This window comes from Antennarius striatus, chromosome 23 (genome assembly GCF_040054535.1).
Source record: "Antennarius striatus isolate MH-2024 chromosome 23, ASM4005453v1, whole genome shotgun sequence".
NCBI classification, from domain to species: domain Eukaryota; kingdom Metazoa; phylum Chordata; class Actinopteri; order Lophiiformes; family Antennariidae; genus Antennarius; species Antennarius striatus.
Genome location: NC_090798.1, coordinates 12303631 through 12330588, shown reverse-complemented (window position 1 = coordinate 12330588; position 26958 = coordinate 12303631). Strand labels below are relative to the sequence as shown.

The following is a 26958-nucleotide window of genomic DNA, read 5'->3' as shown; positions in this document are numbered from 1 at the left end:
TTTTATAAAAATAGATGCTTTTTAAACCCACATCAAAGAGGTTCTTAGCTCTTTGGCAAGGTACTGCTTTAAGAATTTTTTTTTGTCTTTTTTTTTTGTCTGTTAATTTTACAATAAGCAACATTATGCAGCCAACCAATGACCAACTAATATTACAATAAATGAAATACTTACAAATCAACGTAACTGCAAAGAGTTCAAAAAAGAAGTACTCGCTAACCACCGAAGGCGATACGTATTTCCGAGGCAAATCAACACACGGAGAAAAAACACAAAAGGAAAAATCACCACACAAAAACCGCACAAGACTTACATTTCCAAAGCAGATGTGAAACGAAATGACCAAAACCCATAGCGACGTTCAGGGTGGCCCATCCCGTGAGACGGCGAGAGAATTCAACAACCGCAGGCGTTCAAAACCTGCTTTTTTCCCCCTGTTTTAAAGAATACTAAGATTCAAAGCGAGGCAATGAAAAGAAAAAAAAAGAAAAAAAATCACATTTTTTTGGACGCTAACTATTTTTCTTCGTAACACTGATTTACAAAGCCGTTTATACTAATGTAGAAAGTTACAGTTGATGCACTTCTAGAATCCATTCCGTTTCCTGCCGGGTCCCTGCGACGCCCCGGCGAGTATTAGGCCTTGTGTGTTTTGTTGGTTTTGAATGAAACTTGCAGCACTCTGTCCCCGAGGCGGTATCCGTTCAAGCTGGCGATCGCCACCGCCGCCTCGTCGTAGTTAGTCATGGTGACAAAACCAAATCCTTTGCACTTGTTTGTGTTGAAGTCGCGAATGACCTTGACGTTTGTGACGGCCCCGAAGGGCCCGAACATCTGCCACAGGATGCTCTCGTCCGCATCCGGAGCCAGGTTGTAGACAAAGATACACCAGCCGGTGCCCGCGTGTCCCGGGATGTTGATTCCGGCCAAGCTGGTCACCCCATCGATGGCCATGGGGGAGAACCGGCTGCAAGAGACAGAAAGGTAACACGGTTCAAGGCGGGAGCCCCAAACGAGGCCTTTTCTCTAAGTCAACAAGCCAAACACAGTCTGACGGGTCTCCACCGGGTCGCTCTAGTCATGCTGGGTGTTTGAATCGCTAACATTATATCAGGATATGTCTGTTATGCAGCTGGAAAATAAGCTGAGGAGTAAGAAAAAGGCTGAGCTGTCGTTCCGACTGAGCAGCAGAGAGAGCAGTAAGTAAACATGTTTTCATATTCAGAGCCGGAATTACAAATCCAGCTTTTAACACGGAAAAATGCAGATGCTTTGTCAGCGTCTGCAAGGACAGGAGCGCAGATGTAAGCAACGCAACACAAAAAAAGGAGAAATTATAACATAAGCGCCGGATTAAAAAGGTTAAGTTTCTGCCAAGTTTGGGATAAAAAGGCAGGCAGGAGCCCCGGCCTTTTGGTAAATGTGGTCACATTTGGAAGAAACAAATTTCCGAGTGCATGGAAAGCCTATGAATTATTCCAGCAGGTGCCACGTAAGATTAGCTGCTCCAGTTGGCCTCTGAGGGAACATCAACCATGACAGGTGCGCTCCCAGCATCAAGGACACCGAGGGAGATTCGGCAACGAAGACGTCAGCCAACGGGAGCAGCAGAAAAGAAATCACAGGCCTATTGTCGCTGGTGATGGGCCTTTGAGCTTTCAGGGGATTGGACTTCAATCATACTGGAGGAAGGCATTCTTATAAAAGTGAACTTGGACAAACTGGCATCCTGGTGAATCCTGAAAGATGGCTGATGCAACAAAGTTTAAGACAGGACAGGGCCGTCCATAATAGATCAAAGTCGGCGCGGGGAGCTCCGAGTACAAGTACGCAATTTTGTGCAATAGCAAGTAAAAGACTGTAAAGGTCGCTCCTCTATGTCGACGAGCTTGCTTTAATCCTGACATGTCACACGTCTGAAGTCAAACACGTGACGTCACGCCTCGACGTGTAAAAGTTGTTCCGTCTTAACAGAACCATCAGATCACGGGTCACGTCTACATCGCCCGGTCGGTTCATCCAACAGGTTTATGGGTAAAATCCCAACGCAGCAACAACTGTTTCCTACCAACTACTCATTGATTCATGCAGGAAAAAAAACATCCCATCATCCCCCCTCCCCCGAGTAAAAGCTGAATTTCCCCCAGGATCAATTAAAAATCTTACACAGGAATGTGGTTACCTTTTGACTCCGTAGGCCATGTTCAGCAGATTGTCCAACCTGAGGAGAAGAACACACTCGTTTCACCGTGACGAAGCTTTTCTCTGAGGTCCGTGATGTATTTTGACAGGATGACAGATGAGTAAGAATTCTGATGATCCCGTTATTAACTTGCTGACTGAACTCATTATTCCGCCCGTGCAACAGCCAATAGGACACGTCCCCCTTCATCGACGCGCTGCTAGCGTTTCCGGCGCATTACCGAGAAATTCAGTTTCTACGAACTGCTGGGGTCAATGGGCGGATGGGAGAGCGAACTGATCTGCGATTTGTTTCCAGCGACCGGACCAAACAACAATCTGGCCTTGATTTTGTGTTTGTCTCGTAAAACCCGATGGCGCGGCAACAGGAGGAACCCGGCAAAGCTGAGGATGTGAACATGGAGATGAATTATTCTGTCCGGAGCAACGAGCTCCGCCACAGAACGCCTTCTCGTACTGCTGTGAGACCCGAGAGTCTCGGCCGCCCAGCAGTACCCTTCATAGTGGTGGTTCTGCGGAGCGCCCCTGTTACCTGAAGCGCTGTGCCTGCTGTGCGAGGGGTCCTGGGTACCTTCGGTTGGGCGACTGGTACAGCTGGGACAGCAGGGCCTGGCTCGTCTTCTGGCTCGGATTGTTCGCAAACTTGACCGTGATTGGTTCCGTGGCACCGGGCGGCTTCTGGCAGTTCAGGCCTTTGATCGCCTCCTCGGCTTCGACTCGTCGATCAAAACGGATGAAGCCGACCCCCCGGGAGACGCCTGAGGCCGAGACATTAACAAATCAGCAACGTGCCAAGATGGACTGAGCTAACTTCTGTCCTCTCTTAACCGCTAATTCAGGCGCCAGCAAGACGCCTCGATGGTAAAGAGGTGTTTCACCAATCAGTGATGTGATTGTGTCCTACTACTAATCCTGTTTGACAAAAAGTCTTGTCGAGTCATCACAAGTGAGTGAATACATCAGAAAGTTGCAGGCGGTGCACAGTTTTTAGATTTTTTGTGCAACACAGGAAAGCTTTCAATTTCAAACTTTAAAAAATGCTGACACAGCTAAACTTATCCAGACCCAGAAGCAGACCAGACACCGAAACACGAGACGGAAAGAAAACCTTGTGAATTTCCTTTCCTGTTGGTTCATCTGTATTAAAATGTGCAGATTATTCTGAACTTTCCGCAGCACAACCAACAGTCAAGCGATCTAGCATAAATAACAGGCTAATGCTATTAATCTTATTTTCCCACGGACGTCAGGTCTGCAGCGTTCCCATAACGACACATTTTGAAGTGAAATTTGGTGATTCTAGCTTCTCTGACAGCTGGAACTGAAGTGTTTGTGTCGGTAAAATAAGGAAACATTTCCACGAGGCTTGCCTCAAGGAATATTTTGTTTCAGCAGCACAGAAATACAAATCCTGGCTCGGTGAAAAGGTTTATTAGCAGTTCAGAAGAGCTGCATTTCCACATTACAGCTGAGATGTGGAGTCTAACTCCCAGAATGCATCTCATTTCCTGCCATGAAACAGACATCGCATCTACACCAGGAAGAAAGCGGGAGGAGAGAGTAGGAAGAAATAATAAAGAGTCCACTACAACTGGAACACCGAGAAAAATGTAACTTTTGGCTCATGACTCCGCCTTTGAGGAGTTTCTTCATGAAAGAGGAAGTAAAGAAAGGGAAGGGACGTGTGATTGGTGGACTCACCGGTCACCTGGTCCACCAGAATGCGTGAGGTAATGATGCGTCCGTACTGAGAGAAGAGCTGCTCCAATTCCTTCTGGGTCATCGTTTTCGGCAAGCCGCTGACGTACAGATTTGCGTCTCTGATGGAGGCGGAGCTTGGACGGGCATAGGAAACCTGCAGCCACAGACGGGTCGTAGGTATGTCAGTGTTACAGCTCTAAGAGTCTGCAACTCTAAGCCAGAGCTAGAAACCACAAAAGGAGTCATTTCTTTGCAGCCTGATTTGAGCTGAACGACCACCCCGACGTCGGACGGCGTGGAACGTGAACATCAGGAGGAAAACTCTGGTTCATCTCTGCTCTCAGAGAGATGAGAGCATAGTACCCATGTCCCTTTGGTGCAGCAGGTTGTCAGTTTAGAACCACGTGAGTCCTACAAAAATAGAGCAATGTACCGCGATAATTTGTCTTCTTCATTTGCCGCCCTATTTTCCCTCCCCAGCGTACACTTATGACTCATCAGATAAACGGACAGCGACAAATCAGTCTGTCTGGAAAACGAGTTCAACTGGCACATTTTCTGTCCATCAACTCAGCTGGAAACGCGACAGAGACGGACGCGGCTTCACGTCCGTCCAGCCAGCTCCCGTTTGACGCTAAATTTTTCATTTCTTCAACATTCATACGGACAGAGAAAAACACTCCGCCTCCTAAAAATAAAGCTGATCCTGCCCGGACTCAGGAGGGCATCCAGCACCGACAGGTAGACGCAGCACAAACAACCGTCCATAAAAAACAAAGACACCAGGTAGTCGTCTGCATATCAATAACATTTTCCATCACGTGGATGTTTCTACTGTGAGGCTGGGGGGTGTCAGGAAGAACCAAACGAGAGAACCACGCCAAGGGAGAAGACAAAGAAACTGCAGAGTCAAGGGGGTGGGGTGCCAGCTACCCCCACCCCCCCCATCCTGAAGGGTGAGAAAGTGAAAGCTAACGCTCCCTGCCCACAGCCAGGCCACTCCTTCTGTCCCAGTCTAACCTTCACACTTCATTTGATGCTAATAATTACAGAGTACACCCCCCCGCCCCTCCCTCACTGGGGTTTATTTGCACTTCTAACAGCAGCTCCAGAATTTTGGATGTGTGATATTAGAATATGTTCTACTTGAAGAGGGGATGAACGGAGGACGAGGTGGAGAGCAGGAAAGAAAAAAAAAAGAGGTGTTTGATTCATGGGCGTGAAGCCGAGTGGCAGCGACGCGTCTTATCTTCAGCTGTTAATATTCAAACGCTCCATGTGGCTATAATCAAGCGTGCACCTCGCAGTATTTTTATTTAAAGCTTGGTATCGCTGAATGTGTTTTTGCTCAGAGACATTTTCCTCATGTCAGGAGGATCCGGCTTCCTTTTAAGACTGCTGGGAAAAAAAAAAAAAAAAAAAAAACACGTCTCATAATCTGGCCTCGCCATCCACAAATCCTGCAGTACTATGAGACAAATGAGTTTTTTTCCCCCACCAGCGCATCGAGTGCTACGCTGCCGGATGAATGCTAATGGCAGCCACCTCCCTGTAAAGGCATACGGCAGCGCTACGGCACATGCAACCATAGAAACAGTTCTGCTCTACTTGATTCCCCGGCAAAACCGCATGTGCCCAGATTAACAATAGGCTCCCTTTCCACTCCACGTTCCTCCAGCCTCATTATGCTGCAGCTCCAGACCGGAGAGCGAGACGCCAACGGCAGAGATCAGAATTTCTGCAACCGGTGGCGGATTTTAATGAGTTGGATTTGATTGATTGGAGGTAGGGCAAAAAGAAACAACAAAAAACAACAACAACGTCGACATCTTACCTTGATGGTTTTAGTCTGGAGTCTCAAACCGTTTAAAGTATTGATGGCTTTTTCTGCGTCCTTCGGGTCCACATAATTCACAAATCCATAACCTAGGCTCTGCCCTGCAATGACAAGATGAAGGATGCGATTTAAAAATTAAAGTCTTACAACAACAGACAAGGGCATTCACTTCCTAACATGTCTTTAGACTGGGACGTAAAATCATGCGGTGACGTCATGTGATCAACTGGTGAGAAATGTGAGGATTGTAAATTCACAAGCGGCTCTTGGCTTCCAGCCGGCAGTAATTCCTCAGACAAAATATTTGACGAATGCGGCTTAAATTAAAATTGGCAGGCGATCGCTGAGCTTTTACATCAACTCATCTCTGACACGGCGCTGGAGCCGAGGCTCGGAGTGCCCCCCCCCCCCCCCAAGTTATTCTAAAATGTACAATAGATTGACACCCACTCTTTATGTGCACAGAGGCAATTCAATTTCCTCCACCCACACTGCTGGGTCTCTCTGCAATTCCACCGCCGGTCAAGTTCAGCGGCTCAAGCAGATTCTGCATAATAAAACGGTACATGAAAAAAACTTGGATTTGAAGGAAACTTTAGATACGTTAATATTTTCACGAGAAATTTAAGCTGCAGACGTGCGAGCAGAGAGACGACAGCACGTGCGTAGGGAGGAGTCAATTTTGAGTTTTTAAAATCAAGGTCTTGAATTAAAATTTAGGACCGGCAGCTTTCAGATCACGTCTAAAGTTAGACGTAAAACAGCTCCTCTGGTTGGTTTCTGAACACTCCCAACGCATCCGTACATCGTCACACCTCACAGATTCGTCTGTTCAAGTTCATAAACTTTATTTCACCTTGCAGCTCAGGGACCGCTGCAGCGGGGGAAACACGGAGCCTTTGAAACGAGCAGCTGAAATGACACTTTAATTTAAGCCTGGGGGGCAAACCGCCGCCTGCGTGTTCTACCGCACACGTATGTGGGAACGCGATCTGCCTTATAGATGACATCAGTGCTCGCCGTCACTGAGGCCTGGAGGAGACGGTTGTGTTGCTGCCTGGAATGAGGGGGGAGGTGGGGTGGGGGTGTTACACGACTAAGTTGCAGCAGGAACATTTAAAGCGAAGAGGAAGCGTCTCTCTGGTGATTACTTAACATCTGATGTAGCGCCGGTACAGATGTAGGCTGGCTTAAATCCATCGCCACCGGGCCAGGGGGAGACAAAAGCAACACAGTCTGGGGGGATTGAGTTTTTATGCAGAACTTAAATTGAAATCAGAGCATCATTCCTGAGAAAAGCCTCCGAGGCTCTGAATAACATAATGGGGCCTATTTTCTCCCCCCAACTGAATTTGGAGTCAGTTTTTCTTGACCCAATTCAAGCTTTTATTGGTTCAGATTACTTTTAAAACAGTTCAATGGCTTGGGTGTGTGGCAACCTGCTGCAACCAACAGTTACTTTTACACTGGTGCTTCCTCCAGTGACACCAAATGAAGTTTAATTAACTGCTGCTGAACGGAAAAATCTATAGAACACTTCAGTTTGAATCCAAGCGTGGCTGAAGTCTTTAAAAAGCGGCGGAACCTGAACAGAATCAGCAGCCGGTTGGGAGACTTCACTGAAGTCGTGTTCGGTCTGAACAGACGGGGTTGTTACTGCTAAACGCACATCACTGCATAGAAATGCATTATTCAGGGGCCGGGGGGGAGAGATCCGTCACTTCAGACCCGCATCGAGTAAAATCCTGAAGGCCGATGACGCGAGGCATTTTCAGGGCTCCAAACCTCAGAAAGACTGGGATTTTTGCTGCAACCTCAGCAATCAGCGTCTCAGCAGCCGTCAGCTGTCAAATGTGTTTGTTTTATCGTCAGCCTGATGAGAAGAACTTCAGATGCTTCTGAAACACGACTTTGGATCATCAGGACGAACACATTAACTGTACAGCTGGTATACCTTATGACTGGCCACAGTGAACAGCTGGGTGTTATAACCCCTCTCAGTCACAGGACTTAAATATACATTTTCTATACGTGACCACACATGACAAAAATGAAACTGACATCATCAAACTGATGAAACAGCAACTCCAGACCAGCAAGCAGCGAGTTAGAAATCGTCTCCGTTTAAGCGACGACATCGTCATGTGACAGGACTCGCCGAGTCCTCGCCGCCCCAGCCGGCTGCGTCCTTTTCATGAGCGATTCCTTTTCAACGTGGTTGATGACATCACCGACGCCCATCCACGACGAATTAATCCAACAAAAGCTCGAGCTCCTCGACGAAAGTTAACATTTTCCTTCAACATGAGCGGAGGTGCTGCAACCACACATCACTGCAACTCCATGGTGGAGGATATTCACTGGCACGCAACAGACAGGCTAATGGAGATCAAAACCATCTTTCCATTTTTGATGCTCAGTTTGAATCTGCTTCCTTCTCTTGCAGGTTGTGTATAACCTCTTAACGTATACATTTACCAAGCTAAACTATTTCATTTCCCACTGTCACCCTGAAAGACTTCATATCTAGCTAAGCACGCATTTGATTTCAACAGATATTACACTCCTTTTTTTACATCTTTCTAGCAGCCTTGCAAAAAAAATAAAGGGTAGAAAATCCTAAACCGACATCGATGAAAGCAAATGTACAAGGTCAAGCAGTCAAGATCTACTTTTATCAACTCTGCTTTTAAAGCATTTTTAAAAAAATCACCTGTGTCAAATGACTTGTGGAACCCACGCCTCGGTCCGAAACATTTATCATGTTTTCATTTACCAGTCGTATAAAAGTTCAGAGGAATGAATCTCAAGTGCAGGTTTTTAATGATCACTGCACGGGCGGTCTGTCAGACCGTTTTGTTGGTCGGTTGTGTTTCTTTATCTGAATAAACATTCCTGCTGCCCCACATCAGGGTCACACATTGGAAATACTTTAAGCTCCATATGCGGCCCATCAAGCGTTACTTCTCTACACAGCTCGACCAATTCCACACATCAAACGCACGCATGGATAAAGGCACTCTACTACAGGAACGGCTTCACACTCGACACATTCCATCGTGAGTCTGAACTCACTAAATATATGATGAGCCCACAAACCCACCTTTGTTCTACGTCTCACTTCCATTTGTTAAAGTTTAAACATACACGTTCACTTAGAAAGCTTTATGGATAAAGAGAGATCCAAGGATGCGTTAGCCTCTACAGGAAATGGTACCAAACGTAGACAAATCTATTTAACGTCAGATGTGATGACGTAACGGTGTTAAACATGACGTTAATCTACGGTTCCTAATGTTCTAGTCTCCTCTTTTAAGAACATGTTGCCCTCCAAGCTCTCCTTCAAGCAGAGGTCTGATACAAGGCCGTCAATGTTTCTGGACCAAATGAAAATGGAACAGGTGTGTACGAGTCTTTAAAACAGCCCATGTGCCTTCCCATCACACCCCATTACAGGACGCAGATGGAGGGAGGTCGGGGTAACCTTGACCGAGGAGCAGTTTGAGTCCGGTGTGCTCAGCCATTATCTACTTTTTCATTCTGCATAAGTGATAACAGTTTGTTCTCCAAAAACAAAAAACAACAAATTGCTCGTCTCTGGAAATATGTAGAAAAAGAAGCACATCTGAATTCTCTTTGTGGAACGGCCGTGTTGCTGGTGGCGGTAACATTCTACACATTAAAGCAGCATGCAGAGCAATTAAAGCCCGTCCTTATGCTCCGGCGTGTGTGTTTTATAATGGCTACTGTTTAGACAGTGTGATATTGCTGTGTGATATTCTCACTGATAATGTGATGAATTACTGGAGGGGTTTCAAAACAAAGGCTTCTGCATTCACTGGCAAACAGGTGCATAATTTATGATGTTAGATGTTGTATTTAAAGGAATTCCAATAGTTTGCACAGAAGACGAGATTAACGCTGCTTATAAGACTCAACTCATCGTATTCTAAGCAACTCCAGCAACAGTTGCGTTACCTGTTATTTTGTCTCGCACTAGTTTACAAGACTCGATTTCTCCGATGCTCCCAAACAAACTCTTCAGCTCCTCCTGGGTCATGTTCTGAGGCAGATAGTTGACTATCAAGTTAGTTTTACTGTCCTCTATGCTCCCCGACTCTACAGGCGAGGAGCAGTTGTTTGAGATTGTTGAAGGACCGTTGCTTGTGTTGTTGCAAGTGGGCCCATTGGACAGCTGTGTTTCCATGGCAGCAATTACCTGCTAAAGAGACAGAAAAAAAAAATCAAGTCAGGACGAGAAAAATTATGAAAAATTACAAAATACCATCATTAGGGTTTAAAAAGAACGCTCCTCAGACATTACAACATTATTTGGGCAATTTTTACTGAACTGTACTGAGTCTTAATGCAACACAAAACACCTTAAAAAGCAACAAGATTGCAGGAAACGCAATTTGTGCAGCTTTTTTTTGCATTTCCATAATTTTGTGAAGCCCAGAACTAATGTGTGTCGTATCAAACCTCTCAGAATGGACTGGGATCGACTTTGCGAATGCCTATTCTACATTAATATAATGTCAAACGACATGTGTCTACACACCGACAAAGTGAGTGTGTGTGTATTTGGGGGGGGTGGAAACAGTGGAAAAAAAGACATTCCATCATTTGAGAAAAAGGAGTGGGATCTATCTGGAATCTCAAATCCATGTAGCAATATTTAAAATGCTAAGGGGTGTGTAAGCATCATTCAAAATTAAATGGGTAACAAATTTAAATATTTCATTCTAGAGATGAAACATAGCCTTTATCAGCAACAAACCAGCAGCTGTCGGTATGCTAGTAACAAACAAGCCTTAAATTATGTGGTTATCAGTTTAGGCAACCAGCAACCGTTAATGCATGAAGAGTAATCCTTTATTAATGGATTCACCGTGTGCAAACACAAACATGCATATTAAAAAAAAGTACTGAGGCTATCATTTCAGAAGGTAATATTACATCTATGTCACAGTGAACGGTAGCAAACAGCTTTAGACCATACCAATACAGTGAAATGTTAACGACCTGCAAGCTTAAAACCCAAAAAATGACTGAATTCCAAATTGAGCATGTGATGAATTTGATCAAATCGCACAGGCGAAGCTAACGTGATTGGTATGGCCTGAGCACCGGGACAGGAAGCAGGCCTTCTGGCCAAATGATTGCAAAAAAAAGAAGCCACAGACCCCAGTCCAAGGCTCAGGCGCCCACGAACCACTTCTAAGCAGAGAAGCCACATCGCACAGTCTGACTGCCATGTTAGTTTGGAGTTGCCGTCTGAAAATGTGGACACAGAAAGTACTTCATGTTAGATCAACAAGAACAGTGCAGCAATACGAGGCGATCACATGTCATTGTTGGAAGGGGAGAGGGGGGAAGGAAGCTATTTCTCTTTTCAATGACTTGTCCATGCAGATTAGCTCAAGCCAGAGAGGAGCAAAAAGCGTTTCACTTAATCACAGAACATCTTCAGTGTGGATCAAACGGCTCAATCAAGAAGCGTGGAGTCTTCAGTGAAGAGACAAACCACGCCGACAATAAGCATGGAGAATGGCAATTAGCTAAAGGATGGAAGTGCTGCAGACGGAGGTGATCCCTAAACAGCAGTCGGGTCGACACATCTGCAGTACACACAGTGTCACAACTGCAAACATCCACCTTTAAATCTTGTAAAGTTCCCTGTGTCTTCACAACAAGCTTAAGTTCATGAAGGTGGAATGAAATGCCCAAAGCAACAGTCAGCAGAACACAAATCCACAGGTTTAAAACACAACAAACAAAAAGTGGTGTAAATATCCTCAATGGCAAAATTGAGCAGTTTGCAAATACACCAACAGTCAAAACAAAATTAGTGCAACAGATTTGCATAATTTAAACCAGCGGTCTCCAACCTTTTTTGCGCCACGGACCGGTTTCATCTAAGACGATATTTTCACGGACCGGTCTTCATTTGCTTGATAATAGTTAATGACGCCAGGACAGCTGTAATCTAATAATCATCCGCAGTGGTTTAATGTAAAATGCAGACATCAACAGACAGTAAACAACCTTTTTTGTGATAAATTGACAATCAACATTTCTGTAAACTAAATAATCTTAAATAATTATCTTAAAAACTCGATTCAAGTGACTGCACTGATGAGGTTTATTTTGAAATATAGCGACATACAATCAGTGCATTCAACGTAGGAGAAATACTGATCATTTCCAATAAAAGGGTGGACAAGTCAATCAAATATTATTAAAATAATGAGAATTAGTGGTTGGGGACTGCTGATCTAGGGGTAACGGGAGACAATGACACCTGAAGTGTGTTCCGGACGTTCGGTCTACTCCGCGATTTGGTACCTGGTCGTGACCCGGTGGTTTGGGACCACTGACATAGACGGATGTAACAGAGAATTGGGAAATTTTTCAAAATAAAACATCTTTGACAGAAATAAATAAAATGGAAGTAATGTAAATTATTTTCTCTTTCTGTGCCCAGTATCAAATGGCCCACGGACCGGTATCGGTCCGCAGCCCGAGGGTTGGGGCCGCGGACAATTAATTCTTGCTGCATTCACTTAATATAAAATCTACAAATTTAAGTTTTCATCACTGCTACAAAACAAATGAATTAACTCATTTTATCTGTCCATGACAATCATGTGGAGCGAATGTGGAGCAAGGAGGATTTTTCGGCTGTATACTTTTAAAAATCCTCCACAAATGCAGCACAAACAACAAACCCACACACCTGATCAATTTCTATCAGTACAGATCATCTCAATCGATCATTATGCTGATTTTAATGTTTACCCACAAGGCAATAACGATCACATTACTGCGACACCCACTGCAGGACTGAGCTCATTATCGTCCTCGTTTCATTTACGAGTGAAAGTCACGAGTGCATGTGGTGTGAAATATGAACACAATTGTTGTTTAGTCATTGTCTTCCATCTCACGTTGGAGCCTCTGGAGGATCACAACATTTCATTTTCTGATGGCTTCAGCTGCAGGTGGAACAACAGTCCATTAAACACAGGCCTACGGGGGATTTCTAGTTTGTCATTATCCTTTCCAGGCTTGTGTAGTTGTGATACTGACAGATTGATTATTTTAACATACAGCAGAAGCATGAAATACAGTTGTGTTTGATTTTAAGTGCATGCTTAAAGCAGAGATGTAGCATTAGCATTATTTGATTCGACAGTGGCGTGATGACCGGGATGGCGCAACAGTCCAGATCCGGGAACCAGAGGAATAGATTTACATCTTGCTTTGACCTCCCTTTATCACGTCACACATTTAATTCTGTTGCATTTGTCATCATCATGATTGAAGATCACCTGTAAGTTTTTCATGTGAAGTGTTTCCTTCTCTACAGTTCTGGACAAGTCAGCTGACAAGCAGACAAACCGATGGTCGCATCAAACTGGTGAAGACTGTAGAAGAACATTCTGATCTGAATGTGATATCATTCATATGAAGAGTCAAATCTAGTTTACTATTAATTAACAGGCTAAAACTGTTGATTCTAGATTGGTGTGAAGTTTCTCAACAGTTAGCCTGACAAGAAAATTTCCAGATACAATTTGACAAAAACATCACTGACTCAGATGCTCCAACACACAACTCTTGTATTATTGATTATTAAATGTTTACTAGAACACAATCTGAGGTTCATGTTTAGCTGTAGCATGTTGGAGGAGCAGCATGAGGAGAAGGAAAAACCAAACAGATGAAGTACAGGCATATAAGCTCGTCCAACCCAGGCAACAATCAGCAGACAATTAGCAACACAACCACTGTCATCACTGTGTGAAGAGCTGAACTTCAACTGCAGTATCATCTGCGTCATCCTGATTGTTCTTTCACTGATTATTTAAGGATCACTCAGACGATAAAAGGACGGCAGTGGAAGTTAAACGCTCCATGTCGCTGAGAGATTTTTGTGTACATACAGCTTTGTGGTTGTTTAACTTTGGTGAAATCAAATTTATCCATCCTGACCACAACTGTTTGTAGTCTTCTAAATGTAGTGCAGACAACCTGCAATGTCAATGCTGAACCGCCTAAGTGCAAATGCATGACTCATCGGATTCACTGGCATGTCCCTAAATCAAGGTCAAAGCCTAGTGACTACATAACCCGAGCGGAAATAGCAAGTACAGTCATAAAAACAGCTCCAACCCACTTTTCCCATTACCAGGACTACATTTGCCTCACTAGAATGAGCAATGACCCCAGATGACAGCACCGACTGCCGCATGGACACCAAGAGGACAGGGTTTTAGGCCAACAATCAACACCTCCGGGAGGACAGTTTGCCGTAAAGTCAGTACAATTGACATTTCAATGCGCTGCTAACCTTTGCCGCATAGTGTGAATATTTAGCTTCTGTAAAAGATATGCTAGCTTCAGTGAGAAAAAAAAAAGACCCTGGCGGACAGAGGTGAGGAAGTTGGGATGCCACGTTCAAAGAACACTTCCCCAAAACCCAACATTGGAAAGTGCTGACCCCATCGAGAGATCTAGGCAAAAAGGATCAGCATAGTTCCACCTGAACTCAGATACATCAAAATGTGAAACAGCCTACCAATTCTCTGAAAATGTACAATTTTTAAAGTTTGATCAACTTTCTATTTATAATTTAAAGCCACTTGACATATTTGAGATACTTTAACAGGCAAATCAGGTATTTTAAATATCTACTAGATAGTTCTAGTTACTTAGCCATGTCTTTTTACCTGACAGCAACAACCTAAAACCAGTTGGTCTAAATCAGGGGTGTCAAACTCATCTTCAACGAGGGCCACGTCAGCATAACGGCTGTCCTTAAAGGGCCAGATGTAACTTATTAACTAAATGTAGCTCAATGTAACTAAATGTAACTACTCCTTAAAGTGAAATAACTGAATTTATTACTTATTCAAGTTAAACATAAGTAGCACAGAATATATTTCTCTATTATAATGAATCTTTTTAATTTGTCAGGTTATGAAACCCACATAACTCAAATAACTAACACAAGTTGGACATTAACTTTGTTTACAACCTTTGTTAAAATGGGCTTAATTACTGCACTGTGTAAAAAGTTTTAGTTCAAAGCACACTTTTGACCTATTTATTTTTAGACACTGACCTTTCGTGCTCTCGCGGGCCACATAAAATGATGTGGCGGGCCACATTTGGCCCCCGGGCCTCGAGTTTGACACATGTGGTTTAAATGGAAAAATGAGGTTCATAAATTGCCTCCATCTCCCAGGGCTAATGAGTAATGATGTGTGAGTACCGATGTGATGCTGTTCTTCATACCTGGTGGTAAAAAGAAGCTGAATACTCAAGTTACAGTAGAGTTCATTATCTCATCACTGAGGCTTAAACGATGTTCACCGTGTGTTTCTTCTTATAGCGTTGAGTGATATGATAAATATGATAAGACTGATTGCATTCGTGTGACATTTCTGGAACCGATTTGCCAGAAAATTTATATCAGCGTTCCACGAGTGATATAGAAAAATTACATCTACTACATATCTCATCCTAACACAAGATAATGAATCAATCTTCAAATAATCCTCAACCAAACATAACTAGTCAGCAAAGCTGCATCTCAGGTTCTTTTTCTGGACATCATGAACTGCATACATTTAACTCTTTACCATTCACACCTGCCAAATCTCAATATTTAGATATGGTCTCCAGTTTTCTTCCTCCACAATCCATCAGACATCCATCTTATGTAATCATTTGTCTACCCTGGACCAATGATTTGATCCATAAAGGCCACACATTAAAAAAAATAAATCCAGCTTTTCTTTCCATTTATTTTCCTCCAAATGTACGACTAATCAGTGACTGGCAAAACAAAAGTGTTGTTATCACTTGCATAAATTTTAAGCCATTTTTATGAATGAGGCAACAAGGGCGCAAAAGGGCTAAAACTTAAAAAACCTGAGGGATATTCCGCCAACGTCTCTCATGTGCCAAAAAAGCTTCAATTCTAAGCAGAGAAAAGCAAGACACAGGAGAACATATTGTTGAGGAAAAATGACTGACTTCAACCTTCATTTCATATGTTTCACCTTTTATTCTAAGAACAAAGCACAAACATTGGCTATTGTCCCACTGGAAATGGCGCCACAAGGCAGAAATATTTCATTAGATAAACACTTGGAAGAGAATGCTTGGCAAAACGCCTCCTCCCCAAAAAATCAGACAAGGTTTTCAATGTGTGCAGCCAGCAAAGCAGCCTCCTCTTAGTTCAGGGATTTGAGCGTGGAACAGCTTGGTTCCCTGGAGGCTGTGCCTCAGAGTCTTCATCAGAAACCATCCCAAGATAAAGACCATGAGGTTCTTTTTTCCCCCACCATTGCAGAGATAAAACTATCCACCTCCACAATTTTACCCCACTGAGCAGACTGCCTTTTACAACTCATTAAAGTGTAGCGTGTTTAGTTATTGGTACGCTCAGATCCCACAGCAGCCTCACAAGGGGGGGGGGGGCTTCTGTACTCAGTGTTGCTATTTAAAGAGAATGCAGAGATTCCCACAGCAAACACAGTCGAGGCTTTTGACCTTAAACACAAGCTTAAGTTTTCTTTGTTGTCACAATAAGAACGTGAAACACGCAAGTGCAGTTACCTACTAATAAAGCTCAGTAACAGCTCTACAGGCAAAGAGCCGGCTCCCGTCAGGCTTCAAACACAGATGGGTGGAGACAGCGCCATGTAAGCAGCTAGCTGATTGAGCTAATTAGACCGGTTGGGGTGATCAATCTGACGAGTACAACCGTTTCCGTTCATACAGAACCAGTTCCAAGCTGAATTGTGTACTTGCACCCTTTGAAGAACAAAGATTAGATTAAAAGAAAAATAGCCATTCTCTGGCTGAAGAGGGTTTTTGTTTCCCACATGAACTCAATGTTCTTGCTATGGCAACTCTTCATACAAGTACAGCAATATCATGATAGGGAACTTGTGGCAAGGGTGATTAATGAAGTCTAAAAATAGACAGGAAACAGTTTACTTCTATTTGAGGGTCCTTGGATTTGATGCCGGTGAGTGATGTACAGACTCTGTAGGCGCCACCAGTGTCTCAAATACATCTGTATATGTCAGCTATAATCTTAGCACGCGGTGTGTCATATGTGCAAGGTAAGCTAATTTTGGCATGTTCTGTACATGCTTGCATCTCCTAAAAACACTGATTCATTTTATAGATTTACATGCAAACACTCAAGACAAATAATGTGTGTGCAGGACTTCAGAGAATCACTGCTGAGGTCAAAAACCAGTTTGAAGGAATGTACAAACAATGGATAAATGAATATATTTTATACCACCACAGCCTTGTCCAGGCGGGTACGAGTAGATAATATAGCCGCTACATGTTATTTACTGGTTCAACTGAGCCATTTCGTTCTTATTTTCTAATTTATTGGTTGTGACTGACAGGCATCGATCATTTAGGCTCGTCAAACTTATTTTAAGATGCTGCCACAATGATTAAATATTTAACTCCCTTTTGATTTCTCTAAAAGAATACTTCATTTAAATTCTGTTAACATCATTATTTAATAATATTCAATCTTGCAATAGAGTGCCTATAAATAAAAGCAAATTTTAAAGTCTCCCAGAGCATCAATACCTTAACCAACACCTTTAAGACAAAAAGTCTCCAAACAAGAATACGAACAATAAATCAGATCAAAGTCATTTAAGCCTGAACTGCCACTTGCGGATACTTGACAGTCATTTTAGTTTCAATTAACAGCAGAGTCACTGAGGTCAATCTACTCAAGAAACACAACTGCCATACTTGTAATTTTTTCTTTCTGGCAGCAACACAGACAGAAAAATAAAGCTAATAAGTTTGATAGACCATGGCCTCTATCAAACTGACATGAAAATTACTGTAAAGTGGCTAAAAAAAAAGAAAGAAAAAAAAGCAGATTGTAGAAACCAATGCACACTTAATGCATGTGGAGCTTCATCACCTTTCCAGATGTTGTAAGGTCGTGGGCATAAAGAACAGGGTAACCATATAAACCCTCTTTAATGGTGGCCTAAAACTAGCCTTCATCTGTGAGAGAAAACACTCAAGTTCTAAGATGCTGACCTATTTCTAGATCTAACTGCATATCTTCAAGCTGAATAGTGAGCATGCACCGAAATGACACCGAGCACTTAAAGTAAGGAGGCACGAATATCTGCTACTTGCTCCTCAGAGGGCTAAACTGACCAGGATGCATGACGAGCTGCAGATTGAAAACTCCAGAGTGAACACAGGCAGGGCCCGTCCTTGAAAACCAAAAGCCTACGAGAAATGGTTCAAAGTTTCCCAGCTGAAAACACTCGTGACGCGTCTACCCACACACTGACGTGTGCAAAGACAAATACAAGATGATCCGACGCTGAATAGTTAAACTTGGGTCTTAATGAAAAAAAATGTTGTGCTCCACAGAGCCGCCAACACATTACATTGTCCAAACAAGCACGTTTAAAGAAAAAGCTAAAACACATCAAAATAAATGTGTGCTTAGTTAAAGTTTGTCTGGATGCATTGCTACAGTGATAAGGGGCTTGAGGTAACCGGTAAGGGGTATTTTTTACTGACGCACATAACCAGATGGAATAATACATGTGATGTAATAATTCCAGACTATGATCTCTAACCATAATCTTATAGAGAGGAATAATAAGAGCCAATAAAAAACTAGTTTTCTTTGCTCAAGAGACCAAAACATGGTCCTCATAGAGACTGGTCCGGTTTTATTCATTCTGACTTGTTGCAGTTAGGTAATCAGTGTAAAAACACAACATTTTCCTGTTTGTGATCAGTGTCCTCATAATTAGAAGACAACTACCCTTTCTGTGATAGTTTTAACTACTTTTAAACTAGTCCCGGATCAGGATTTTAAAGTTACCAATGTCAAATGAGTGGAGTATGACAAATTACTGAAAGCAAAAGTATCTAAATCTGAAACGTGACATCAAATTAGGCATGGGGTAAAAATGAATATAACAATCATCCCATATTAGTGTGTCTGTTTTGTGTGGTGTGCCAGCAATGTTTTTTAAAAGTAGTCTTTAATTATAACTAGGATTCAGAACAGACTAAATATCTTCAAACAAAAAAACAAATCATCCAAATACACAAAACGGTAGAAAACTACCAAGTTAAATTTCAGCACTGGGTTGGTTTATTACTGCTGTTGTAGATCAATCACCTTGGCTCTTTTGACATACTATTCACATCGCAACTGAATTTGAATCAACATTTTATCATTTGGAACATCCCATGTTGGAATCATCCGTGCTTAGAAACAAATACCGTAATCTGAAATATTTAGACTCCACAGGGCTTTTACTCTGCCTCTGCTACCATCAAATACCAAATACTAATAAACAAATTTGCAAATGAACAGTCACATTTACAGGGCGTGACATGTGATCTATAAACGCCACCATGATGCAGTGGTGGTGTCCAGAACGCTGCATTGCTTGCCTCCGGTTATCTCCTATACATGCAGAGGGAGGGCCACCCTGTGGCTGACAGGCTATAAGGAACAAACGCTTGCAGTCATGTGCACCATCCAGAGCCCAGACTAGAGCAACTGCAGTGGGGGGTGGGAGGTGGCGGCAGAGAAGGCCACAAAGAAAGGGATGGAGAAGGACATTTAGGATGGACAAAGGCAGCAAAAAAGCTTGTTTTTTTATGCTTCAGCCATCCATTGTATACTAATCCAGTTCTGACAGTAGCACACAAGTTCATTTTAGTCCCTGTCAGAAACCTTTATTTAGAAAGGAAACACGAGGGCTCAATAATATATGAAGACGAACCCCGCTGCCACGTCCTGAACCTCGGGAGTGCAGAGACGCCTGATCACGAGGGAAGCGCATAAAGATTTTAAATAAAAAGTATGTGTGTATATATTATTTATATATATAATAAAGAGACAAACTATTAAATGGCATTAAAGTACACATCTTAATAACCATATTTCACCTCTTAATGCCCAGTAACAACCCCTCCCCTTTCCTTTTGCTTGGCTCCACACCTACGGGAATACAGATGTCCTATGTGTTGGCAGCCTCCTGGTAAATTAACCGGTCAGGCTCTTAGCTGTTGGCTCCACAATATATAATCTTTCCATGACCCAGCAACCAAACTGAAGACTGCCAACTCTAACTCGCCTGTGGCTCCAACATGTTCATGCTTAATAGTCAAGGGAGCATAAGACCACCATAAGTACAAAAAAAAACCCCACAAATACTGCAATTGAATGATTCTCCTTAAAGCATGTATGCACAAAAATACACATTATTTATCTTGTTTAATTGACCCAGAAATGTTGGAAACCCCATCAGTAAGTCTATGAGTGACAATAATCACTTAATAATGCAGGACTGCATGTAAAAGACCACTTTAATAAAAACAAGATTTATCATAATGGATTAAAACTCTTTTGGAATTAATCCACTTTCAGCATAAATACATTAATTTGTCCTTTTAATGCTGGATTTAATTGAATTTCTACAAAATAGGATGGAAGTATTCCCCAATGCACACATTAATATTGTAAATGAAGTCCACCTGAGTCACAGGTGAGTCGTCTGCCGGCACGAGCGGAGCTGCGTGGGTTAATTAGTTAACCTGGGACACCTGTGCGCGTCACAAGCTGAAGCACAGCGTGCTAACTGCGTCATTATCTCAGACCGTGATTACTAGCAAAGGCTAAGTGCGTGAAACTGTCCGGTTTAAACTTCAACGAAATGACACAGCGATTTTAGTCTTGACGTTGTAGCACCGAAGAGCTCGGTAAAAGTTTTTACGAACATTATAATGATTGATAGTTTCAGTATTAAGGTGTAATTCATATTTTAAACGTCATTTTGTGCGCAGTTTCGTGTGTTAGCCCTCCATTAAAACTGCGTCATTACTGCAGCTAGGGTGTCGCTCCAGGAGCATCCCGCTAGCTAACCTGAGGAATTGCATTCCTTCTTCGCGACTCGACATTTTTTAAAAAAAAACGACCTTTTTGGGAGGTCGTACGTTTAGCCTATCCCACCGGGGGTCTTACCTTGAGATGGTGAATCGGCGTCGCGGGTATTAATTGATGCACAATCTGCAGACAAACTTTTCGACGCAGTCTTTGCGCGGATGAAATGGGGCGGTGGCGGGAACGCGGCCATCCTAAGTAAACTAATCAGACCGTCAGCCAATCAGCGAATACCCGGTCTCGAACCCGGAAATACGCTCACAACCAACTGATTTGTTGCAGGTGTTTCTTTTAACGCGGTTTGCTAACCGCTAGCGAAGCCGATAAAAGCCGTACGTTAGCTTCGCGCTAGCTATCTTCCCCTTTGCGGCAGGAGTGACGTCGGTGGAGCTAACCTAGCTGTGTCGGGATGCTAGTGGACCCCGGGGTATTCAGGGGAATTCAATAAAATAGGAAATTTGAATGCTCTTTAACATTTTCGCCCGCAACACACGTATTTAAAATCAATACAAGTTGAAATCTGAAAAATAATCCAATCGGATGTCTGATTAGTGGAATTTCGGTTTTTTTTTAAAAAAAGAAAAAAAGTTAGGATCCAAAACCACATTGTTTTTCTTGTAAAGGAATTATACGGATGTGCACACTTTGAAATTCCTACCTAAAATGCAACACACGCACCTCTAATAGCCAACTCAGATAACAGCACCGAATACCTGAAAGTAGTGTAAGACAAGATTCACTTCAGAGGCTAATTTATATCCAAGTCGAATAGGTCCTCCTTATAGCCAAATCAATCCGTATTTTGCCAGGTAATTAAACCTAGAAAATAGATAAATTAACTTTTCATATTAATATAAAAACTCGTATTGAATACCAATCATCAAATCTGACCGGCTATTATTCCAGCTGCTCATGCGTAACGCTGCACACAACACCGTCCCCTTTGATCCAATATTAACATAAAATTACAGACAAGATGCGTAAAATAACTGTCTAGTGTACCCACGTTCCGTCCCTCAACCAAAGGCCTGTATTTCTAATCAATAGATCAATAAATGCTTTTGTCCACGTCGGTAAATATTGGGAAGATTTTTCTCCGTGACGCGTAGTAAGTTTACAGCTGAATCCATCAGCCGTCAACGGAAGCATGGATGCAGCACGGTGACTTTCATATTGCCTTTACATGCAGGAATATAGCATGGGTACTACAGTCAATGCATGGTCTGCTTTACACACTGCCCCTCAAAAGAATTGCATCATCATGAAATATCTATTCAAAATATTTCAGGTAAATGAGCAAATGTGTAAAAAATATCTTACCGTTTCTATAAATGAAAGTTACGGACGTCCTTAGGGCAAACAATCTCTGAATGAAACACCTTTGCCAATAGCTCGTAAAAGGATGAATTCCGCTCTCTCTCTCTCTCTCAGTTCAAACTTGGAAACACAAAAAGCCAACACAAACAAGATAAAATGAGGAAATGAAATATTTATTAAATCAAAACACAGAAATGGGTTCCTTTCAGCAAATGCATGAAACAAAAAGGAAAAAAAGAACAGAAGAAATAAAAGGAATCAAATAATTAAAAAAGCCGGCTTCTGCCTGTCTCTCTCTTTACAGGTGCGCCACACAAATACGCGACATCACTGAGTGGAAACCAACGTGAGGAGGAGGTTGTCTTTAAAAGGAAGATAGTCCTGCTGGCAAATATATAGTGCCGTATCACAGCATGCCTATACCTCTCCGCTCTCTCCGTTTCATCCATTCAACCTACACACGAACACGCATTGGACGCGGAAAGATACCCAGAGCGGCTCCATCCAGCGCTCCTGCGCGCCGCGGCTCTGCGCTGCCATTGGCTGCGACGCGGCGCTCGTTTGGGGTGGGGGTGGGGGGGACCGGAGCGTCTTCCCGAAATCACAAGATGCCATTCGTCCACGCTCCGATCACTCAAAGCAAAGACGCGATTTTCTGCATCCTAAATATGGCATTTAAAGTCAGACATCGCCTCGCCGAGACGGAGCGCGGCGCAGCGGGCGGGAGCGAACGCAGAGGCTTAACCATCCCTTGCCCCCCCCCCCCTTCCCCTATTTTTTTTTTCTTGCAAATGTGATTTGCGCCACATCACAACACCCCCACCGCCACCCAAGACAATAACCACCCCCCCACCCCACACACACCCTATTGCGGTAAAAAAAAAATTAAAAAAAATTTAAAGCTGATTTTAGGAAACACGCTTCATCCCATTCCAGCCCCTCACGTGGAAATAAAAATAATAAAATTCATGAATTGAGGGCCTGATTTTTAAAAAATTATTATTATTTTGCTGCCACAGTGTCGGTGCATTCCCGTTTCAGCACCACGGACAGCGCAGTGGAGTTGCAGCCTACACGCGTTCCCACCGTCTGCTTCAGAGACTTCCAGTCAATGATCAGCCCTCAATGCTCCATCTCTCGGCTGGAGACAAAGGTGGGCGTTAATCGGGGCTCCCACGGCACGTTTTAAACAATAGAAGTCACTCTTTAAAAAGTCACTGGAGGAACGCTACGGAAGGTTTGGGCACGGTGCTTCCACCAGAGGAGGGATTGCAGGATTATCCTGTGCACTTTTGTCTCAAGTCGACTTTCAGGAGGGTGGAGGCAACAGTTCTGCACACGAATGGGAAAGGAGTTGGATGTTGTGCAGAGACAATAATGTTCCACACATATTAGATGGCTACAAACTCATGAGCAACACAAGAGGAAACCTACAACTACACAACTCATCATCCCATAAATACACAAGCCTACATCTGGTTATGCAGATGATGTTTTTCTTCTTTTTTTTTTAGAACACCTTCATTTGGACGCATCACACAAAATCTGTACTGAAACCACCATCATTAACCTGACTTATGATAGAAATAGATCATATTTTAAACGATGCACAAATGAAGGGAAGCCACAAGTGAAACTTCAATGAATGGAGAGATGTTTGCTGAAGAAACGCACACATCTGGACCGCTGACTGTACAAAAATAGAATGTAATCGAATCATCTGGATTTCTAACATGAATATGGTCAAGATTCCTGTTTTAATGGCATCACGTAAAGGAGAAAGTGAGCAGGAGGAATTTATGGAGCACAGCGTTTAAATTCTGAAGCAACTACAGGAATGGAAACGTTCACTTCCTGGTCTTTAGTGATGACATAATGTAGTCAATGCCTCACAGAAGGTTAACAGTCATTTCATTGGCTGCACCAAAACATGTTTCTGTTAAAAACTTGTCAAATCTACATGGGGTATGAAGCAGGAAATTTAAATATTATATAATAAAATGATTGATGAGAAGTTTTTTTTCAAATAAATATGAAGTAAACATTTTTGGGTCCCACATTTTGCATGCTTTACTTTCTGATAAATCATTTTACACGCAAACACAAACATAGGTTGTATTTAATCATTCACACTAAATTCACATGCTTGTCAGAGTCGTGTGACTGACACCATTATTCTAAAATAAGCCGCACTTGTCTGTAAAGACTCGGTACCTGCAGGCAGAACCTTGATGTGGGATGTCGAGATCAGCCTGGCTCGCCTTTGACCTAGTTCTTCAATTAAACGTTTCCGTGAGATAAATTAAAAATAGATATCTGAAAGCGGACTCTCAGGGTTGCTAAAAACAGATAATAAAAATTAGCTTGTGAATACGCTTCACTCTTCAGTTACACTGAAGCCTTCTAAAGTTTCAGCATCTCATCTCACGATTCAACATCTCACACACTTTAACATGGACATATATTTTGATATGTCCTTCTGAGCAAAAATGCATGTCATCAGGAAAATGGTAATAGAAAATGCTATAGTTGAATGTAATCTAAGAGTTAATGTGGAGGTGAAGCTCCAGTTGGTCTGCTTTAGGTCTAATTCTCTGCTTTAGGTCTAATTCTCTGCTTTAGGTCTAATTCTCTGCTTTAGGTCTAATTCTCTGCTTTAGGTCTAATTCTCATTCAGGCTCAAATTAGCATGACAAAACTGAAATCCTTAAATTAAAAAATTAAAGAAAATGAATCTTACAGGTATTCCTGGTCTTTACATCTTGATGACAGCACATGTTTGAGTCTACCTACTCTGGTTTCTGGCATTAAAAAAAAGTCCACAAATATCAATTAGATCATTAGCATTTAGATAGCATATAAGATTTCTTACAATGAAAGAACACGGACCTTTTGCCCTTATTTCTAATGGCGACTTGTGAAATTGTGTCTCAAAAGAATGTCAGCCCAGACTTACAGGGAGGGTAGATTATATTTAAAAGATCAGACGCAAGAGAGGGTCAATACATCAGGAGAAATCTATAAGGGCACCAGCGCTTCTGTGCGATTTGTCTACAGGAATAGACTCATGGAGGCAGCAAATGAACCCCTAATAAAGAGGATTCCTGGCTCATTTTTCTTGCCTACAGAACTGACTGACAAGTCATCTCTTTCTCCTCCAGCTCTGCTGGACCCCTCATTCAAAAAGTCTCCCCTACACCAAACTAAATCCACATGGACATTTTTGCAAGTTAGCTGTCAATAGTTTTGAAGAAAAGCAACAAAAATCCCCAACCGCTGGCATATTTAATATCGTGCAACTCTGGAGATTTCCCTGCGTGGCAGACGAGGCGACAATCACTGCTAACTCTTACCCGGCTGGTGTCGTCTCCCCGGCGGGCCCTCGCAGCAGGCTCCTGGCTGGCTCCACCGCACACAACCATCTTGATTCCAACAATCGGACAAAGAAGCACAGCACGGCGTGGGAAAATCGACAAGTTGCTTGTGTTTGCAACGTTTTAAGCTTTTTGATTCATTAATGAATCTCATCTTTTTCTCTTTTTTTTTTTAAATATTTTTTTCACACACACTGTTGGACCGTCAGGAGCAGGAGCTTCGGGAGCAGCCGTTGTTTTGTTTGTCAGACACATGAAGTGGACTTCCTGTTGTAATCCTCACAATCAAACCTGTTTGTGTGGAAAACTACTTCCTGGCCACACCCATGAGCAAAGGGCGTGGCCTTAAAGGGACAGCGGCGGATTAATGCGGCAAACATCCAAATAATGAAGCTTCTTTTATCACATTATGAAAAAGATAAATATCGATGAAAACTACTTAAAGGTGAAGGGAAACAAAAATGTTTAGCCAAAAAAGGCTATAAATAAAAAAGAAGTGACAATAATTCACTCTTATGTCACTCTGTGCAGCGATGGCTGGTTGAAATAAGGATCACCGGGGGACTCTTTGCTGTAATGTCACGTAGCCCTAATAGAGAGAAAGAACCCTCGTCTTAACCTCACGTCAGATCACATATTCATCTATATTTCAGGGCCACAAATATGAAGTAATATATAAATTGTCACGGAGGGAATGCAGGTCAGGTCATGAACGTGATCCGTCTCTGTGATCTGGAGCCCAGGAGGGATTAGAGCCGCCGTTTGACCTGCTAACAGTAAATAATGAACCTTTCTTCTGCCTGATCACAAATATAAATTCTTCTTAGTCTTAATATATATTTTCTGCACAGATGAAACTAAAACAACCCAAGATGCTAAGTCATAAACGCCCCCACTTCAATCCCCTCCCTCCCGTTGGCCTCTAGACGCTCATTGATAATCTGTATGACTGATCGCTGGGGCCCGCCCCTTGTTATTAAATGTGAAGGGTCAGCGCTCTTGACCTCCGCCCCCCGCCCCTCACCTGAAGGTCTGACAGGCCGGCGTTTCATCAAACGCTGATGTTCTTCCCTCCAGTAGATCCCAGCCGAGGGACGGAGATGTCGATAGCGGTTCCTTTGAGACATTAGCGTTCCCTGTGCCGGAGCCTCTCGTGTGGCGATGGTTCCCCCGTTCACCGAGGTGATTATTAACACCCCCCACTGGGACCGGGCAAAAATATGTCGACAAGAGCTTCCTGAAAAGGCTGCGAGAGATGTTAATAAGCAGCGCCGCTGTAAAATATCTCTTTGTGTGCGCCTTTATCCTCTTTTAGCCCAAAGACCTCTCTGATCAGGAAGACGTGTGGAGACGGGGGCTCTCTTCAGCTCAATTATTTCTTGGGATAACAGCGTTTTTGTGGGTACAGCTCTGTTCATTAAAATGAAAGGGACAATTTTGAAGAGCTCACATGTTGCACGCCTGGTGTTAGCACATCTGATTTAATACAATAAGAACCACCTAATCCTGTTTTTACAGAGTCATCATCTGAGTGA

General features: G+C 42.8%; 1 protein-coding gene across 3 annotated transcripts; it reads right to left on the bottom strand.

Moving 5' to 3' along the window:
* Window positions 1–636: 636 nt before the first annotated feature.
* elavl2 (ELAV like neuron-specific RNA binding protein 2) lies at window positions 637–22187 on the bottom strand. 3 transcript variants are annotated; one of them, XM_068308086.1, is made up of 8 exons: window positions 22053–22187; window positions 10927–11017; window positions 9719–9962; window positions 5738–5841; window positions 3904–4057; window positions 2735–2960; window positions 2183–2221; window positions 637–967 (listed from the first exon to the last, which is right to left on the bottom strand). In XM_068308086.1, exons 2-8 carry the CDS (start codon window positions 10996–10998, stop codon window positions 637–639), a joined length of 1170 nt encoding a protein of 389 aa, XP_068164187.1. In that variant the 5' UTR covers window positions 10999–11017; window positions 22053–22187. The 3 variants fall into 3 exon arrangements, with proteins under 3 accessions (XP_068164187.1, XP_068164188.1, XP_068164189.1); XM_068308087.1 differs by lacking the exons at window positions 10927–11017; window positions 22053–22187 and adding an exon at window positions 17453–17485 and having other exon boundaries at window positions 9719–9959; XM_068308088.1 differs by lacking the exons at window positions 2183–2221; window positions 10927–11017; window positions 22053–22187 and adding an exon at window positions 17453–17485 and having other exon boundaries at window positions 9719–9959.
* Between the last annotated feature and the right edge of the window lie 4771 nt (window positions 22188–26958).

Coding starts and splice junctions, on each gene's coding strand:
- elavl2 (XM_068308086.1), bottom strand. CDS start 10,998: ATGGCAGTCAGACTGTGCGATGTGGCTTCTCTGCTTAGAAGTGGTTCG. Junction 5,842..9,718: donor AGTGCGAGACAAAATAACAG/GTAACGCAACTG, acceptor TTGTCATTGCAG/GGCAGAGCCTAGGTTATGGA. Junction 968..2,182: donor ATGGCCTACGGAGTCAAAAG/GTAACCACATTC, acceptor TGTCTCTTGCAG/CCGGTTCTCCCCCATGGCCA.